Consider the following 20,589-nt stretch of genomic DNA (forward strand, 5'->3'; position numbering starts at 1 on the left):
TCTCGGTTTTGTAGATCCAAAATATTATATGAAACAAACATTATTTTAAGCGCGTTCTTTGATTAGGTGAAAATTATATTCTAACGTTCAAACTAAAACCGGAAAAAGGTTATCAATTACGCAAAATGCCCAAAGTCACAAAATGTCTTATCAAAAGATGACATCTGTTTATTCCCAAAAGCAAAACCTTTTCAGTGGCGCCAGTGTTCGAGTTTATCAATTTTGAAAGGCCTCACGGCTCAGTAGACGTCGCGAGTTGAGGACAAGGCTGGTGTATGAAATAAATCCGCTCGCTCGTAAAGTTTCTAGTGGATTGACAAACAGACACCAACATGTTTATTCTTATTTGTTTGAGTGGGCTGTTAGCACTTGACACAATCAATGGAGATTCACAGTTAAGAGTTGAGACCTCGGCGTCAGGGGCGTTTGATTCAAGTGAGTAAAACGTTAGCATTACAGATGTCGGGATTTTATTCAATGTGCATTATAACTTTTATCTCTGTAAGTTTATGAATGTGAATGTATATTGATTACAAAATGCTGAATACGCATCAAATAAAAACATGTTTAATGTTAAACATAAATGAACGTTTCAATGTTCATAATAAATACTGTAAAACAAAAAGAAAACTTCACGGAGTGCCTTATGACAAAATAGTGAACAGTCATGCAGCCACGAATTGTATGAGCACCGAAGCCGAATTCTCAGATTCCTACTTTTTGGGGCTACGTGGCTGTCACTATAATCGCTCTCCTGTAGATTCGCCTTTGTTGTTATTGCTGTTATCGTTATAGCATTGGTTGTTAGATAGATATAATCAAAAACAAATAATTTCCCCTAGACCTGTTCATGTATTGATACTTTATTTAACAACTTATGAAATTCAATACAGATCGCATGTCATGCCATTATATATGTTCCTATGTTACTATGTTTTGATCATGTATACTCATGGACTGAATGTATATTCTATATATTGAATACACCACTATTATCCTTAACGTCTGAAGTCGGGATTGCTATTTATGATATTATGCCGACATTTTCATCCTCCTTTATCAACTAGTGTAACATTTACTATTTTAACGTCAATATCAAGACATTGATACAATATCTCTCTCAAAATAAGTGAAGAGCATACCTTTGCATGTGTAACCATCAATGTCCTAATTTGTCTTATGCATGTGTAACCGTCAGTGTCCTAATTTGTCTTCTGCATGTGTAACCGTCAGTGTCCTAATTTGTCTTATGCATGTGTAACCGTCAGTGTCCAAATTTGTCTCATGCATGTGTAACCGTCAGTGTACTAATTTGTCTTATGCATGTGTAACCGTCAGTGTCCTAATTTGTCTTATGCATGTGTAATCGTCAGTGTCCTAATTTGTCTTATGCATGTGTAACCGTCAGTGTCCTAATTTGTCTTATGCATGTGTAACCGTCAGTGTCCTAATTTGTCTTATGCATGTGTAACCGTCAGTGTCCTCATTTGTCTTATGCATGTGTAACCGTCAGTGCGTGGTGTCCTTAGTTGTCGTAAAATAGGGATGGTGAAATAGTGCTGCATATTCGGGAGGAAATGCAAAGTATCTTTGAGTGAAAGTCGGGTGCTAACCTGACTAAATAAATCAATTCTTTAGAATATTGCTGCATATTTGCCAATATTAACCAGAAATGGCTTTCAATATCTACGATTTTCTGTGGGCATTAAATTCAAACAGGTATTGTAATAAATTGACCCCCGCAATCAAATTGTGTAATATAATCAACGACGGGTCTAGATGTAGGTCGAAACAATAAGTAACATAAGCGTTCTCTCATACTTAAATTTTTAATGATACCTTGTTGTCTGTTTCTGTTAAACTGTTTTGAAATTCGCCGAGCTTCCCACTTGAACATTTTTTTCTTGCCCCGTCTCTATTTCTAAGTAAGATGTTCTCTCCACGTGTTAGGTTGTTTGGCTATAAAATTGAGCATATTGAAACCGTCACGCTATGCTTTTTTATCGAGTTTTTAAAACTGAATATAAAACTTTACTTGGTCAACTCCATTCATGAAGCTGGTCAATAATTCAAGATGACAATGACTGACTAATTGTATTCCAGGCTGCGCGAAAACGGTTGATTGTCCAGTAATACAACACTATGTTCAGTTCATGCTTGACGACTATCATTGCAAATACAATAACATGGCAAAATTTACCATTTTAATTTTTTGCTTACTCTTAGACGATACATTACATGATCTTTGTAAAATGAACAAGTTATCATTAACGAATAGTGTGAACGCATCCATATTTGCAACGCGACGACATAAAACTTTTTACTTTCATTTAGTGGGACTCCGTGAATTCAGGTCCAAGCGCCAGTTCCACGCCAACCACCATCACTCGTTTGACTGTTGGGATGGAAGCAACTCTGGCGACCCAAAATGCAACACCACCACCGTCGGTAAAATATAAAGCCACGTCCTACTGGAGAATGGTCGCATGTTTTCATAACAAGAAAATAAATACTCTGAAATCCATCATGGAGCGTTAAAAAATTATATGCAGAGTACTCCTCTGTACTTTGGAAACCAGCTTTGTGGATGCACATCAGCTTTAGTAAATGTTAGGTCTTTACAACAAAGTATATAGCAAACAATACATGTTAACACAATTTACATGTGCCATGTCAACATGTTTCATCAACATAACCATGATGTTTTGAAATTGGTATTTATAAACACGAACACAACAACATATCCATACCTATTGAAATAACATTATTATTCAAAATCAACAAATATTTCGCAAAATATTTCGTAAAAAAATGTTAACCCATAAAATTGTTGTGTTCCTTACAGCGAAAGCCAAAATTTCAACGCTATATGTGGAATGGTAACATAGATTTAACGAGATACAAAATGCTCGTTTCTATTGTTTTGTTGCACAATATATTCCATTTTAATTTCCTGCAACGATATCTATTAATACGACACACGAACATTTACATGGCATGGTACATGAACATGTTTTAAATGTTGTCCCACACAAAAAAGCGCATTTTCACGATTTTGTATCACGTTAAATCAATGTTACTAGTCCACATCTAGCTTTGACATTTTGTCTATTGCTATATGGGACATTGAGGTTTTATGTGTTAACTTATGTTTCGAAAACGTGTACGAAATATTCATTGATCTGATGTGTTTATGGGCTTTTAACTTATTTTTGTATATAGTTATTTGGTCTGTTTGTATTAATGAAATACAAATAAAATCACACTTCAGTTGACCCAAAATGACGTTTCCACTGTTGGTTAATTCTTCTGAATTAATAAATCATTTTATATCCATTATAAGGGAAGTAAAATAAATCTTTTAAATATGTATAAGTCTTGATTATAAAAAAAACTGTACCTGACTATCAAATAACATTCAATTGTATTGCTATAAGCAATTAGTTTTGTTACAATATTGTTATTTAAGATACTATTTACAACATAAGCATACCAATATATTAGCAGTATGCTTTTAAAGTTTATCATATTTACGTTATCGAGAGACTGTTTTATGCAACATACTTAAAATATTCGGCAACAAGGTGAGCGTATAAGTTTTACGCATACGAGTGTTTAAATACAACATCCGCGTAGGACTATCCTTTACCAAACGTTGCATAGCAGCGTAAATAACTATGTTTCGTTACATATGTTTTAATGTATAAAAAATAATTCCATGGATTTACAAATGTTTGTATGATGTTAAACAATAAATATATTTGTTGAAACAATTATCGCGTTTTGTTTATTGTGAAAAATTTAAATACATTTTATGTTCCGTAATTTAGTTAAATTTATGTATAATTATTAAAAAAGCTAGCCCCTATTGTTTTTCGAAAAATGAGGATTATAGAAATAAAGTCAATACTTACTATTGACTATACACTATTCAAATTTTTCACGTTCTCCAATCGAGTATAATAGATTCAAGAATACCATTTTTTCTTTTTTGTTTTGATTATGTCCCTAAACTCCTGAACATGACTGAGCATAGTTGTAGTAAATATATTATAAATATTTCAAGATTTAAATCAGATGTAATCAACTTAGTCGCAACTTGTCATACGCCATACTTAATTTGATTGGGCCGTGCTCTGTGAAAATGGGGTTTTATGCATATGCGTAAAGTGTCGTCCCAGATAAGCCTGTTCAGTCCGCACAGGCTAATCAGGTATGACACTTTCCGTTTGTATGGTATTTTTTTGTGTACAAAATATCTTCTCAGCAAAAACCCAGTTTAGTCGGAAAGTGTCGTCCCTGATTAGCCTGTGCGGACTGAACAGGCTAATATGGGACGACACTTTACGAACATGCTTGAAACCCCTTTTTCACAGAGCACGGCCCAATAGTATGCCAATCCTTTCTTCTCGCGAAATGAGGAAGCGGCAGTATCTAAGTGTGAATGTTGCATTTCAATGTGTTTTAGGAACCGTCGCGACAGAGACAACAACGACGTTCAGAGTTACACCAGGTAATATTCACCGTTATGCAGAATAAGAATTTATAACGCTAATGCAACAGTTATGAACATATCTGAATCAAACCTTGTTCTTTGTCTTTGACATGTCATTTATAACAATGCATAATTACATAAATGTGTTAACCTGTTTGTAATAATAACACTTAATTACAAGTGAAAATAAATGGTATGGGCATTTTTAAAACTAACAACTTTGTTGTTGAATGTCAAAACGTTTAGGGCACCTATTTTTGCATTCTGTACCTTTGGTTGATATGTGGTAACAACCAGGTTTTATATGGAAGAAATCTTTATCTGTGATAAAATATTTAAATTATTTCCATTTGTTAAAGCTTTGAAATCCAATTAAACTTAGTGTTTAGAGAGTTTAGAGATAACTCTTAACGATTCCATAAGAAGTCAGAAACTGTCGCTCAACGGTCGTCTCGTTAGGGAGTATCTTGGACCCTCTTAAGGTAGAATTGGTATTCGCAGGCTGGAGACCATGTTCAACATGATTTGAATTCCTTCTTAGTTGAATGTTGAAAGGACATAAGTAACTTTTTAAGCAATTATCATGAAATGAACAAATGTAGTGGTTTCAATTTTAACGCAACTAATGCTAAAGGAAGTCTTAAATATAAAGGTTTTTCAATAATACCAGTTAAATAAACTTCTGAATACATGTAATAATAAACGTATTATACTTAATATTATTCGACATAGTGTTATTTATATATTTTATTAGCATCCTTATTAACAAAAAGTTCATTTATTACCAATACAAAACATGTCGGTGTTTTAGCAGTATTGTGATGTATTATGTTGAGGAGGATTTGACAGGAAATCAATATGTCGTTATATATTATGATATTTACATTTTCATTAAATAAATTATATTCATGTTTTTAAATGAATGATTAGTAAGTTACTGTCTGCGACCATGCTGATCATTTTCCTTGACGGACTGATAACATTAATTAAGTATTTCAAATAAAAACATTTTTTTTTGTTTTCATGTTTGTTGCATTCATTTTATTCGCTTCAAACAGAAATATACTCTACATGTAGTGTACTATATTATAGGATAAAACTAACTCGAAAACATTTATAACAGAAATAAGTAAGTCTTTATAATTACACGGAATTCCCCAAATTTAAGGAGAAAATATTTTAATATTTTGTTATGTTATTTTCTACGTTTGAAGTAAGAAAACGGTGTTAATTATCCAATCATATTCAATTATTATTTTATGCTGGTGCTAAATAAGTTGGTTTATCATGCAAGGCTCAGAAACAAGGTGGAAAAAAGAAAATTGTAGCATTACATGTTTGATCCATAAACGCAGGATATAAGCCGGTAAAACATATATTTGAGCATTTTTAAATGCATCAGTTGTATTTTAGGCACGTCAATGTACCAGTATTTGTATTACAATAAAATCAGTTCAGACTGACTACCGATAGTATTATTTTGTTTGGTCTAACCTCCAGTTTGTGCAATATACGGTAAATAAGTTTTTTGATATTGCATCGCTATAGCGTTATTTTCTTTTTATTTGCTTAGAAGTATTAACACGTGAAATTTTATGAACATAAAACAGGTAAAATCAGAGCACCATAGAGCGCGTTTAACGAAAAACCAAACATATACATGCATTAACTATTGTCAAATAAGTATGATTCCGTGAGTGTAGCGCCGTTAAATGTCGCATTGCCGATAAATGTCGCAGGCTACGAGATTTGTCGCAACGTTGACGATAAATGTCGCAAGGAACGATAAATGTCGCAAATTCTACTGATGATATATGTCGCAACTTTAACGCCAACTTCCGCTATATGTCGAAACATTAACGATAAATGTCGCAAACCTTTCTAAGTCATGTAAACAATGAAAACTTGAAGTTAAATGACTAAAACTCTTAGGTTAGATCTAGATAACCCGACGAGGTTCCACCAAAATGGTCAGTTTATGTTAGTATTGCCCGCAATTGTCAGTTGTGGTCAGTATTTTTCACAATAACTTAATTATAGAATTATGAAAATGATTTATTTGTCAATCACAAGTATAATTGTGTTGTTATTTTCAGACCACTTCAGTGCATATGGACTCACTCAGAGCCAACTAGATACACTGGCTGAAACCCTTAAGATAGAAGTCAAAGTCATTGACAACCTTATAATGGACAAAACGAGTCACGTTGTCAAGACCACTCTTAGAAATGACGGCAATGTGCCGATACCCGCATCCGGATGGAGGCTTTATTTTTACAGCATGCTCCGCGTGTACCCGGATGTATTTCCCGCAAATATGACAAAGGAGCTTGAATTTGAACACATTCGTGTGGGCATGGTGCAAGGCGACCTATACTACATTGAGCCCATGAGTGGGTTCAAGCCTTTGCCCGCAGGGTTCGCCAGGGATTACAATATCATCGTCTATCTTTGGTCCGTGCAGCGGACGGATTTTATGCCTCTTTGGTATGTCACTTCGGATGACGCAAGCGTTCAGCCACGTGTGGTGCAATCAACGTTGTCATTAAACCTTGATTATGTCTCGGATTTCGATGATGTCAGACAGTGGAAGCGCTGGCGAGATGATCGCTACAATCCTTTCACCCCACAGGAGCGGGCAGAACGACTGGCGTACGACTACACCAATGTTGTATGTATTATATCATGTATTAACATTTCAACTTACCCAGATGTTATTTTACCGATGTTCATGTTTCGTGCAATAACATTATTTACCAGCTCTGGTGAATAGACGCTACGACCGCATGTTCAGGAAAGAAGAAAAAAATACAAACTTTATTATTTAATCAACAAAGAAGATAAAACAAGCTCACACATTTTACTTAAATTTGTAGGATACGGCTCATGATTCGTTGTTAACATAAGCTACGAGATGATTTTTTGATGATTATGCAATATTAAACTCTATAATTTATATAGGAAGCAAAGTTCATAATTCCAACACCGAAGTCACTCCAAATGGACCGCCAAAAGTCAATGACGTCATTCAATTCCAGCTGGAAGGTGTTTGCAGAAGACAGCATCTTCAATGACACAGCTATGTACATAAAAGGTATACTCACAGCTTTTTTAATACCGTTATTTATAATATGCAGATACTAAAAATGAAATACCATTTTATGGTCAGCGTTTAGCGTTCACGAGGTATCAGTTAAACGTGCTTTCGTTTGATGAACATTATTTAAATTAACTCATCATTACTCTTGCTGCTCTGTGTTCTTAAGTGCTTGTTGCGATTTGACAATCAGATGTAAGTCAAAGAGGCTAACGAGCAGAAATGTGATGACACAAAATGTATTGAAACCTCAAAATAATCGTTTCTCTCCGATTGATTCAGAGCTATAGCTGTTCTTTACAGTGTAAGGAGTCCAATGCTGAAGCTATTTTAGTGGGTACAGTCACAGAAAGATGCTTCAAATAATAGGAAAAGTCATGTCCACATCAAATAATCAAAAGCGTTTATTTGGTTAGCCTTTAGTCCATTCGAGTCTTCAAAATATGTTTATATATATATACTATCAGACTGGTAGGTATTTCAAACTTTATATTCTTATGTGGAAGATAAGCGCAATATTTCATTGGCCTTTTAATAGCTCAAAATTTATGTTGAAAACTTTCATATTGTAATTTATTCTTGAAACAAAACCCTTGTCACTTGATCGTCTTATGTGGAAGATAAGCACACGGTCTAACAGGCCTTTTAATAGTGAGATGCTAGGAGAACAAGCTCATGTGCCCCGGTAGTTACTTTTGCATTTCTTCTACAGCTAAAGTGAGCTTACCTCTAAGATCCCAAGCTTAAGTTTAAGAGTGTCATGTCGCCTCTTTCTTCGATGACTCTGGTTCATTTAGTTCGTTTGTTAATGATATGATATACATGTATTTAATATGCGTGTTATTGTTATATTAGTTTGATCATCAGAATCATCATCTATATCACAATATTAAATATCACAATGTAGTATGCATACGTTCATATTCAACAGAGAAGCTGCAAATTCAGCACTCCATCTCAAAACCGAATGCTTACGTCATAATAATGAGTTATAAAACCAACATGGAACCTGAAGGGTATATATTAAACGTCGATGCAAACGTCATACGTTTAGAAGCGAGTGATACGGCGGGCATGTTCTACGCCGCACAGTCTCTCCGAAGCGTCATTGACGGAGCGCGCGGTGCAGGTATCCCAGCCATGACGGTGCACGACGCGCCGCGGTACGGCTGGAGAGGCATGCTTCTCGACGTCGCTCGGAATTTCCATTCGCTCGATGACGTCAAGCGTCTCATGGACGTCATGGCTTTGTACAAGATGAACGTGCTGCACCTTCACCTCTCGGACGACGAGGGGTGGAGACTTGAGATCGAAGGACTGCCGGAACTCACCGAAGTAAGTCTTTTGGAGCCGCATACAAAGTTTGACATTTCATGTTGGGAATAATTGACTTCAAGCAGGCTTAAGTTGAAAAAAACAATACAATAATGCATTATTAAAAGTTTTAGCCGGCCCGTCTTTCATAGGTAAGTTTGAAAATCAGAAATATCGCTGATTGATTGAATCGAAGTGTGTTGCTAGTTGCTAGGAAATGCTAAAAAACCTTAAGACTAAGGGTAACGGTTACATAAAAGAGCCTTGTTTTATTAGCAACGCATTGAATGTTCACACGACCTTTTCAAAAAGCATTGACAGCGCTTGTACGTGTTCTTACAATTTTACTTTAAGTTTCTGTAGCGAATTTTAATACACTAGTGTGCAATACAAGTAATGCAATTTATATTCATAGTTCACTGAACGCTTGCTGCAAATTCAGGTCATTAACTCGATTTACTTAATTGAACGTAATTATTATTTGACCGATTTCAGTGTTCTGTTGTTGATGTTTTTTTTAAATTTTTCTCCATGCATATCGTTATATATGTATTTACAATCTTTTTATAACACATGTACATACAAAGGCTTAATTAACCATAATTATGTACTGTGTTTTGACTTCTTCCCAAAATTTTACACAGTTTAATTAAAATCAATACTTATTTAATTAATGAAAAACACCATATTAAGTGATTCTTAACAAAATCGGTTTCAGGTTTACATCTACACTTTAATTATGATTACAGTTTCTAAACAACATTCATGCCAATTACGTAACATTTGTTTGTTGCAATAATAATTGGCATGATAAACACCATTTGATTGAGCACAAAAGAGTTCATTTTTACAACAATTTCAGTTTAGTTTTGAATCAAATATGCAAACTACAACAAACTTATTAATGTAAAGCACATGTTGCAGGTTTCAAATAATAATGATAGATGCTAAGTAAACAGCAGATATTTTTGATTATTGCAATTATGAATTACATTTATAATGAGAATTTCAATGTGAAGAACTACTGCAACAGTTATTTTTATTAAAGAATTAATGAATTACATTTTAGTCGTATACAATCGTTTATGTGATTCACTTGTTTTCTTTGAATAAATATTTAAAAGAAAACTTAGACTAGCCTTAACTCACAGAAAATTTCCATAAGATAACTTCTTTCCTTTTGTATTAAAAATGTACTTTTTAACTGCCATGAAAAGAATAAAGCAGTTGTCTTTTACAGGTTAATTTGTATGACCAAGAAGTAACTTTTTGCAGTTTATTCCTATATGGACCGTGCTCTGTGAAAAGGGACTTTAATGCATGTGTGTAAAGTGTCGTCCGAGATTAGCCAGTGCAGTTCGCAAAGGCTAATCATGGACGACACTTTCCGCTTTTATGGTATTTATCGTTTACTAAAAGTCTCATCTAAGCAAAAATCAATTTTAGGCGGAAAGTGTCGTCATGAATAGCCTGTGCAGACTGCACAGGCTAAACTGTGACGACACTTTTCGCACATGCATTAAACCCATTTTTCACAGAGCACAGTCCATATGTGTATATGCATGTTTTCAGCTTTCAGGCATATGTTTAATAAGTATTAGTACTGCGATACAATCCCATAATAATGGATAATTGATTCTTCTGACATTTTGCAAAGAGGTGCCTGTATTTCTGTCCGAAAAGTCTATTTTGAAAATTTGCCAATAAACTATACAGATTTAACTGAAATACATAAAGAATCTTAAACGCGCTATCTTTACTGCAAATACTAATGAGTCATACAAAAAAACATCATTATAATATTATTCATTATTGCTAGGTTGGCGGCAAAAGATGTCATGACCTGCTGGAAAATAACTGTATTATTCCGCAATTCGGATCCGGTCCATTCGCCAACTCTTCAGGAAGTGGGTTTTTTACCAAATCGCAATATATTGAAATACTTTCCTACGCGAAGAAAAATCACATAAAAGTAGTTCCAGAGTTTGACATGCCAGGTCACTGTCACGCCGCGGTCGCGTCGATGGAACGTCGGTTCAGAAAAACGAATTCCTCCGCGTATCGCCTCGTTGATCCAGATGACAAATCTACGTACATGTCCGCTCAAAATTGGAAGGACAATGCCATTAATCCGTGTATCAATTCGACCTACGCCTTCATAGGCAAGGTTATGGACGCAGTCAAAGGTATACATTGTATTTTCATTGAAACCCGTCGTTCAACGAAACTAGTTTTTCTTTTCAACGGAGGTAGATAAGACAGATCAAAGCAGCCCATATTAAAGCACATTTAACCCCACATTGACTACCAGGGCCGTAATGAGCTAATATACCATTCCATTGCAATGAAAGCTATCTTTTGACAGAACCAGGCCGTTTTAATTCGTTCGACCCTCATTATAATTTACACGATATTTATCAATTCTAATATGAAAATCTCCCTTTGAACATACGTTACTTTCGTAAGAAGCATTTTTCCTCGTATTCGTAAGTTACCATAAGTGTCACTCCATTTTTGTCTCCCCCTTTCCGCAGCCCTTCACGCGGGCATTCGGCCACTGGAGATCTACCATTTTGGTGGGGACGAGGTAGCCATTGGGGCGTGGGAGAAGTCGCCCAGATGCGTGGAGTTCCTGCGGGCCAATCCGCGTTATAACAACTATCATGGTGGGTTGATAAGGTGATTTTAACATATAAAATGCAATATGCGCCAATCGCAAACATATTACGTTTATGACCACTCATGTAATGATAATACGATATCACACCAAATTCAATAAATAGTCGCTATTTACACAAGCATATACATTTGTATACCATTTAAGAAATAGAAAACCTCACTGAGGGCCCTATGGCAGAATAGTAACCAGCCAGGCAGCCCCAAATAGTATATGGTATATATATACTAATTGGGGCTGCCTGGCTGGTTACTACTCTGCTATAGGTCCCTCAGTGAGGTTTTCTATGTCTTAATAAGGAAAGTAGTTTTATGCGTTTCAATTTTGTAAAAAGCGTCGTCATCTTTCATGGCCGTAAATAAAAAAATCTTATTACTGAAGGTTTAAACAATTACTTCGTCGAGCGTGTAGCGAAGCTTGCGGCCGAGCGAGACTTGTCGCTAGGTGGCTGGGAGGACGACTTCTCGGATGGTTTTACGCCACTTCCGGCCGTAGACCTCTCGAAGACGGACCTTTATGTCAACCCATGGAACAACATTTGGAAGTGGGCTGGCGGCAGAAATGCATACAAGTTCGCGAACGCCGGATATAAGGTGACTTAGTTAACTTATATAAAGACTTACAAGCGCGTTTTCTATGTTCAATACTGTAGCTCTTTTGTATTTAAATATGAATATTATAAAGTATTTAAAGTAAATGGCAATGGTTTGCGATATACCCAATACCTTAACATTTCTTAATTGGATTATATTTTTGTAAAACTAGTTGCTTTTGAAACTTGACCGCAGTCAAATGCGTTAGTCGTATCATTTACGAAATGGTCACACATCTTTAATCTAATAATATGCTTTTTAAGCTAAAGCTCGTGTCAATTTGCTATCAGTGTGGCATGAACATGTTTATTCCTCTGACAGGTCATCATTACCCAGGCGACGAACATCTATTTCGACCACTCCCAGGAGCCGGATGCGGAAGAGCGGGGACTATACTGGGCCACGCGCTTCACTGACACACGCAAGGTGTTTGACTTCCGGCCAGACGCTCTCTACGACAACATCAGAGAGGACCGCGATGGCAACCCACTAAACAAGGACGTCTTTTGCACGCCTTTGCTGTGCACGCCTTTGGAAAAAACGGAAAATGTTATCGGTAGATATCCAAACCAAGTCTTTGCCCCTCCACCTGTGTCCCGTCCGAGCCCTCGGTATTCCCCCGTGCCCTTTATTAATATATTTGCCATCGCAAAAAGTTACATGTGTAACCCCTAAGTAATATTCATAGAAGACAATTGTGATAAAATTGAAAGTTGTTGTCGTTGTTATTGTTGTTTTGCCATAATTTCCACAGGGACAACACTTGAAAATCAAGTATGAATGTCTTCGATTTTAACAGATCGCTTACACATATTTATATATAGGTCTCAGCAATGAATAAGAGAACAATAGCGATAACATTTGTAAAACGAAGAAAAATTTCGTGAGTCTTTATTGTTCAAATTCAAACGTCTATTTTAATGAGCGTTCCAAATAACAAAACCATTACCTAATGTTCAGGCGAACTCTGGAACTTTCCAGGTATGCAGGGCGCAATGTGGAGCGAGACGATACGCACGAGCGAAAACTTGGACTATATGATCTTCCCCCGCCTTCTGGCGCTCGCGGAACGCGAGTGGCACAAGGCACCATTCGAGCAGACGGGCGAATCGTCGCGTAGTGATTGGCTTTCTTTCGCAAAAGCGGTTGGAGAAAAGGAGTTTCAGCGACTGGAAGAAAATAATGTTCAATATCGCATTCCTCCGCCGGGAGCAAGGTTATATAGCTCATACATGTCATGATGTTACGCTTTCCCGACACATTGAATTATTGATATTTTGTTTACATATAAGCTGTGAAACGGGTGCCCGTGATTTGTTTTAAAGGGAAACGCGTTGTTTAAGATGAGAAAGATGTACTTGATCACATTTAATATTAAGTAGTTTCGCAAGGAATGGTGGCGTCTCGACGACTGGCATTCATTGTAAGAGAATCAATTGATTTTGTTAGAAGACCATAATACCTGAAACATTTGCAACGTTCATTGGAAAACAAGACTGACTGCAAACCTACAACGGTATAAATGAGATACTAGAATGTGAACTGCAAATTATGTCGTAGTAAATTAACAACATATCCTTTAAAAGTGTAAGATTTTACACGTTTATGTGAATAGTCCAATCATCAAATTTGTTTTAGATTTATTTATTGTTGAATAACTATCAAGGCCCATATAATTTCACAGAGTTGCGTCCTACAAAGTCACGGTGACCACAACATACCCCGGGCTGGGTGCCTATTACAGCTCGAATAACGGAACCACCTGGCAACATATCGGCGTTAATCAAGCAACCGCCGTTACATGGAACAACGCCGGGTCGATTTTACTTAGAACGACGTACGTTATGACAGGTTTTAACGTATATAATAATTAAGTAAATACATATATGGTGTTGTTTATTGCAAGGCGCTCTTAATATTATTTTAGTTTACCCAGCATACTTTAAAATGGAATGACTTTGTACTATTTTATGAATGGGTCATTTTTTTCTTTATTTAATACTCTTTTTAATAAATGAAAAATGGCCCTTTTCAAAAAGTGTTAATAAAACCACCACTATAAAACGCCACGTTAAAACATTGTATACATATATGTTTATATGTGTTGAATATCCGTTTGACATAGGGTTAAATAATCTTCAAGTAGACCGGTCACTATATAAACAACTGGCAAGGTTTATCTCAACTTATCATTTGGTCTCGTAGCATGAGCTTAAGTATTTTACGCTGTATGATTAATGTGAAATGTAAACTTTCATAAATGAATTCCAGAAATGCAGCTGGTACCCGTTTCAGCCGTTCAGTGAAACTATCACGAGGTTTTGTTTTCAGATTTTAAACTTTATTTTCTTTTGTTATAATGCATACAAGTACGTGTATAACTTTAATTTCCTATAACTAATTATTGCGTTTAAACGTTCCAAAAGAGTGGAGCAACTAAACGTCTAACAAAGTTCATCTGTGACATGTAGTAAGCGTACATATTTTTGAGGGAACCAACGGTATTTCATAACGCTTTAAACAATATTTTCGAGTTTTAAAAGCCCTTATTTATATAAATAGTGTGCATCTTGGAAAACATTGTATTACCATGCTGTAATGATTTGAAGCAATGAAATTCGTGTTTTATTTCATAATGTTGTACTTGATATATAATTTGTATTTCATGCACATGATTTTTATTTATATATTATATCAAAGTGTTCCAATTAATTGACATTGTATTATTTCATAGAGAGCTCTGGAACTGAATTTCTCTCCATATTTCATCCCCACCCAATTACGCCAACGTGGGACGGAAAGCCGCCAATAACTGTCACGGTGACGGGTAAATATATACACTGATTCTCTGTCCGTTTTGGAAATGAAGTCATCATATTTCGTACAGTCACACCAAGTATTGCATATGGACAACATTTTCTTAGGTGATGTTCGCTAAAAATACGTAACAAATCGGTTAACTTCTAGTATGCTGCAGGTACACGCGTTCGTCATAAAAAAAATTAATTTTTTATGACTGTTTTTTTTTAGTGAAAATATAATTGTAATAATTTCCAGTACGTAAGACGAATTTGCATATACAATGGAAACGCAAAGGTTAATAGTGCCTACATAGTAGCGTTGTTATGTTGGTTTATTTGACAATATGCATTAGGGCTTAGGCATATACGTTCAACTTAAGTTAACGCACTTTATACAAGTCTTCTAACATAGTAAAATATAACAAAGCAGTGTCAAGTGCTAAAAATTTATTGTATACCCATAAGTAACAAAATATGGTTATGTAAACAAGCCGGAAGCTTGTTTGTGAACCTTTCAAAAAGGCACGGCACGATTGTTAAGTATTTAATTTGTGGGTGCCTGTCAATATAGTTTAATAAATATTAACAGGCTTGTAAGTTCCGAATCTCATTTAATATTTAACCAAAGAACATTTATATGCTTCATTATTATTACTTAATAATATGGAGCAATTTGGAAGTCATATTTGATAACTAAAGAACCTTCAGTCTGAGGAACGGTTTATACATATACTACACTTATGCTAACAATCTATCCCTGACTATGATGTTATGGTCTTTTTTGGGTTACTAAGTCGAACGAATTGTTGCGGAAGTTCTTAGATATACGTGTATATTTTTTTTAGCTGGTTAACATCAAGCTTAACAGAGATTTTTTCCAATACCTCTGCCAAGTTTGAAAATCAAAATATTTGCATAAATAACTGTGTATTTCTGGTCCTGGTAATTATCAAAAGGATCTTTTTCTAAAGATGTTTTCTGAATGTCTAAACCGCCCGTCACTAAAGGATAACAATGTTTGATTCAAACGTAGTGAAGACATACCTGCTATACGAACATCTCTTGTTGTCTGCCCCTATAGATGATCCAGTAGATGTATCCCACAGCATGTTATGTGCAATACATTTTTTACCAATCAACGATCCCGTAACCGTCCTGATAATTGTACACATGTACATGCTTGACACTATGCAGATAGTGAAAGTGAACTAAAAATATTTGGTGCAGGACATGTGTCTGCACTATATGCAATAGAATGTACGAACTTCTCGAAGAAATCATGATATAGCAAAACTTTTAGGGCTGAATGACCTTAATCAATTGAGAATCGCAAAACACATTTTGTTCCGCGACCAGGCAAAAGTAAATCTGTTTTTCAATGTGAAGCTTGTGATTTCAACTTCTCTTGAAGGGCTGGATTAATCTCACTCAAACACATAAACTTTATCTTAAAGTATAGGAATTTATCTGTAGCGTCTTTTAACAGCATACCGGCCTTTTGTCTGTTTTATCCCTATAGAATATAATAAGCTCACACATCATTTATTCTCACTTTTTTCTTTAATCGCTTGCCATACTTCCTGCACCATGAAATGACATTTATGTTTAAATAATTGTTACTTAATAGAAAACATTGCGGTCAGTTATGACTAAATCATGGCCATTAGTGTGTCTGTTCCTCTTACAATATAAAGTCACCAACATTGTGTTTTCAACTTCTGCTTAACGGTTTGGTGTATCACTCAAAGTTAAACTGCTTAATGAAATTGATGTGTAGATGATCATAAAGGAAGACAATTTTGGAAGAATTATTGCCTTTTGTCGTTTTGTCTATTGTAGAACATATAGTGTATTTGTCAGTGTCCAAACATGTGTCGTGAAGGCATCAGTGTTTGTGACACATTCAAAGTTGTTAATGATGCCATTCATTATTACTCGTTTGTTTTATATTGGCTTTATGTATTTGCATCAAATCGCAAGGGCCATCAGTTCTAAAGGAATTCAGGAAATGCTCATAAGTTATCTTAAATAAGAGTAATGTCATATATTTTAAAAACTTTGAATAAAGTACAATACGTTTCTTTGTTTTGCATTGACTTATATAAAGGCTTTACATTTATTTTTTCTTAGCTGCCCATGCAGATGATCTCTACATTTAGCAATACAATGCAGTGCATATTACACATAAGTATGATATTTTACATGTATGTCATGATTTCCTTCCGCCTGCAATACATTTTACTTTCAGAATGTAATTCGGTGTACAATATTTTCACGCGCTTGATTCGTGTTCTGTTTGGTTTACAGGGTCAAATGTTACTCCGTCCCAGAATTCGTTTGTCAATTCTACGACAACATCTTCGACAACTAATATTTCCGTATCTACAACCTCTGATAATTCCAAAACGACATCTTATGATACACCATCAACGACACGTTCGATTGTGACTACGTCTTCTACTACATCATCAACGACATTTTCAATGAGGACGGATTCTTCTACTTCACCATCAACTGCATCTTCAAATGCAACGACAAATTCTCCAACATTATCAACCACATCCTCTACCGCAACAACCACTACAACTGCATCGACATCCACGTTAAGGGTTTCTACCCCGACAATGACTGCCGGAAGCAAGACAACCAAACCCCACGATAATGCAAATCACACAACACACTCGACGCGTTCAACCACTACGGAAACGACGACCACCACCACAGCAACAACCACCACCACAGCCAATCCCATCACCACCACCACCACGCTCATCGTCACAACGAATTTCACCATCAACAATACCGAAGGTACGAAATGTTGTATAGGTTCCAGTATATAAATACTATGGCTCACCCTTAAACGACAGACAGAAACGTTCAAAGCATTATGGTATCTGCTGCATTGTGAAATAAACTAGTAAATCTGCTTTAAATGTAACAAATTCACATAAAACATTAGCTAAGAATTAAATGTTAAATTAAATAATTGATTTTTTTGTATTGAATCGCTTCGATTACCCAGTGCTATTTTTAAGGAGAAGAGTTTGATTGTTATCTGCGTAACGGCTATTCACTGATTTGCATAACATGTTTTCAACGCTTAATTTCAATTAATGAATAGATGATAAGTTTGTTGTGCTCCGGATCACTGCATTATTCAACATATATGCAGGGTTTATCTCACCCCTATATAGTGCCATATAATGCAAAAGAACAGCATTTGAAGACTTAAAATGTATCAGATAACATCTTTGAAAGATACACAATATTTAATGTTTCGAATTGTCCTTTGAGGGTCGCACAAAGGCCAGCATGGCTGTTAAATAGCAATAAAATTTAAACAATGCCTGCAAAAATATGTTGATTTACAAGAATTGAGTTGGCAAGTGCCCAGATATTTAGGTGTTTCTATTGAGCATATAGATTGCCGTGGAATTCACATTTTTAAGAGTTGTCTTCTTTTTTACTATTCAGCACCTTGCGAGGATTTAAAAGAATGTGCCCTATTTGGTCGAGATATCTGTTTAGACGATCCGTCTAACAACACTTATCTGCCGTTTGCAAAGAAGAACTGCCCCTTGTATTGTGCCTTCTGTAAACCAAGTAAGGGCAGTAAGAGTGTTATTTTAATAATAGTTTTTACTTTATAGAAAAACAAACCGTATCCAAGCCAAAAAATCCTGAATAAAAACAACACATATTCTTTAATATTTTGTTTTCAATATAATAAAACAAAACACTGCTATTGCCATATTATGTGTTATTGTTACGTCTGTGGATGACCCAATCGCACCTCTCTCACTGTCTATACATATATATGTTAAAGAATCGATATTTTTTTGTAAAAATGTACTTGATATGACCGTGCATGCTCATGCTTACACCAGTTCAAAAAATGTTAAATTCGGATGTAATAACCTCTTTACAGCTTCATTTGTCTGCAAAGATGTCAACCCCGCATGTCCATCGTTTGATGATGGAACCCTGTGTACAGATAAAGCATATACACAGTGGGTCTACGAGAACTGCATGGTGTATTGTCACGTGTATCCATGCAACGGTAGGTCATGTATTCATCACATGAATATCAATTGTAATATGCTGCACACTGGCTTCGTTTCGTTCGCAACTCTGTTAGAAAATAGTTCCAGTATATAATTGAAATTGACATATCTTTCACTCTTACCATTTAGCGATGTTTTTGTTATGATAATTAAAACATGTATTTTTCAATTATTCGCCATACTTGGTTGCGTTATCCAGATTTAACAATACACAATATACACGTTTTAATATCGCGCGTAACTCCTTTCAGGGACCGTGCCTACCACGTCGGTTTTCTAGTGGGATCGATGCACACAATTGTAATCAGTTTAATAACGACAATAAACGAATTCTTTTGGGCAAAATGTTTTTTGTTTATGCATTTTATTATAAAGTCAGTGATGAACATTTTTATCATGTTACATTATAATGTTTAACATCTTTGCTGTTGGCGAATCATAACTTGCTTTGTTATCAAACCATTCTTCCGATATCAAAGTATCAAGATTTTGAGATTCCATCATCTTTAAATAAAATGAGGATAGTTCAAACCTGACAGTTATCAGATATTAGCAATTAAATGATTGATCAAACTGGATTTGCAAACTTTATCAGCAATAAGACAAGTTATCGAATTCAAATGAGGTTTATGATTTTGTTGATTCCGATGGAATGTAATATTATTTCACAAAACTGCATATGCAATTTTTATGAATTTATAATTGTTGCCAAAGTAATTTTCTATCTTTTCGGTAATGTGTGCCATTCGAACTCAACATTTTGTCGATGGGACTAAATTTGTTGTCACAGTAGTAGTAGTTGTAGTAGGACCAGCAGTAGTAGTAGTAGTAGTAGTAGTAGTAGTAGTAGTAGTAGTAGAAGTAGTAGTAGTAGAAGTAGTAGTAGTAGTAGTAGTAGTAGTAGTAGTAGTAGTAGAAGTAGTAGCAGCAGCAGCAGCAGCAGTAGTAGTAGTAGTAGTAGTAGTAGTAGTAGTAGTAGTAGTAGTAGTAGTAGTAGTAGTAGTAGTAGTAGTAGTAGTAGTAGTAGAAGTAGTAGTAGAAGTAGCAGTAGTAGTAGTAGTAGAAGTAGTAGTAGAAGTAATAGTAGTAGTAGTCGTAGTAGTAGAAGTAGTAGTAGTAGTAGTAGTTGTAGTAGTAGAAGTTGTAGTAGTAGTAGTAGTAGTAGTAGTAGTAGTAGTAGTAGTAGTAGTAGTAGTAGTAGTAGTAGTGGTAGTAGTAGTAGTAGTAGTAGTAGTAGTAGTAGTAGTAGTAGTAGTAGTAGTAGTAGTAGTAGTAGTAGAAGTAGTAGTAATAGTAGAAGTTGTAGTAGTAGATGCAGTTGTAGTAGAACTTCTATTAAAACCAGAAGAAGTAGTAGTAGTAGAAGTAGAAGTAGTATTTACTCTAGTTTAGAAAGTAGAATATGCAGCAGTTATTGTTGTTAGAGCTTCAATAGTCGTTGAGATAGAAACAGTAGAGACAGAAATAAAGTAATTGTCGAATGGGCGCTACTGAATTAAAGTGGTATTGTGACATTTTGTTTCTTGACTGAATGCCTACGCCTGTTTG

At 35.4% G+C, this 20,589-nt stretch overlaps 1 protein-coding gene across 1 annotated transcript; it reads left to right on the plus strand.

Annotated features, from left to right (window-relative positions):
- Positions 1 to 192: 192 nt before the first annotated feature.
- Positions 193 to 19,386, plus strand: LOC127864009 (chitobiase-like). The gene is made up of 18 exons (XM_052403679.1): positions 193 to 435; positions 2,335 to 2,448; positions 4,469 to 4,513; positions 6,592 to 7,166; positions 7,457 to 7,589; positions 8,524 to 8,927; positions 10,726 to 11,092; positions 11,441 to 11,572; positions 11,965 to 12,176; positions 12,498 to 12,732; positions 13,158 to 13,392; positions 13,861 to 14,013; positions 14,448 to 14,494; positions 14,911 to 15,003; positions 17,285 to 17,785; positions 18,452 to 18,580; positions 18,906 to 19,037; positions 19,293 to 19,386. The coding sequence occupies exons 1-18, from the start codon at positions 333 to 335 to the stop codon at positions 19,319 to 19,321; spliced, it is 3,639 nt and encodes a 1,212-aa protein (XP_052259639.1). The 5' UTR covers positions 193 to 332; the 3' UTR covers positions 19,322 to 19,386.
- The last annotated feature ends 1,203 nt before the right edge of the window (positions 19,387 to 20,589 follow it).

This window comes from Dreissena polymorpha, unplaced genomic scaffold (genome assembly GCF_020536995.1).
Source record: "Dreissena polymorpha isolate Duluth1 unplaced genomic scaffold, UMN_Dpol_1.0 chrUn080, whole genome shotgun sequence".
Lineage (NCBI taxonomy): Eukaryota > Metazoa > Mollusca > Bivalvia > Myida > Dreissenidae > Dreissena > Dreissena polymorpha.

Coding starts and splice junctions, on each gene's coding strand:
- LOC127864009 (XM_052403679.1), top strand. CDS start 333: ATGTTTATTCTTATTTGTTTGAGTGGGCTGTTAGCACTTGACACAATC. Junction 12,733..13,157: donor AAAAACGGAAAATGTTATCG/GTAGATATCCAA, acceptor GGAACTTTCCAG/GTATGCAGGGCGCAATGTGG. Junction 13,393..13,860: donor ATTCCTCCGCCGGGAGCAAG/GTTATATAGCTC, acceptor ATAATTTCACAG/AGTTGCGTCCTACAAAGTCA.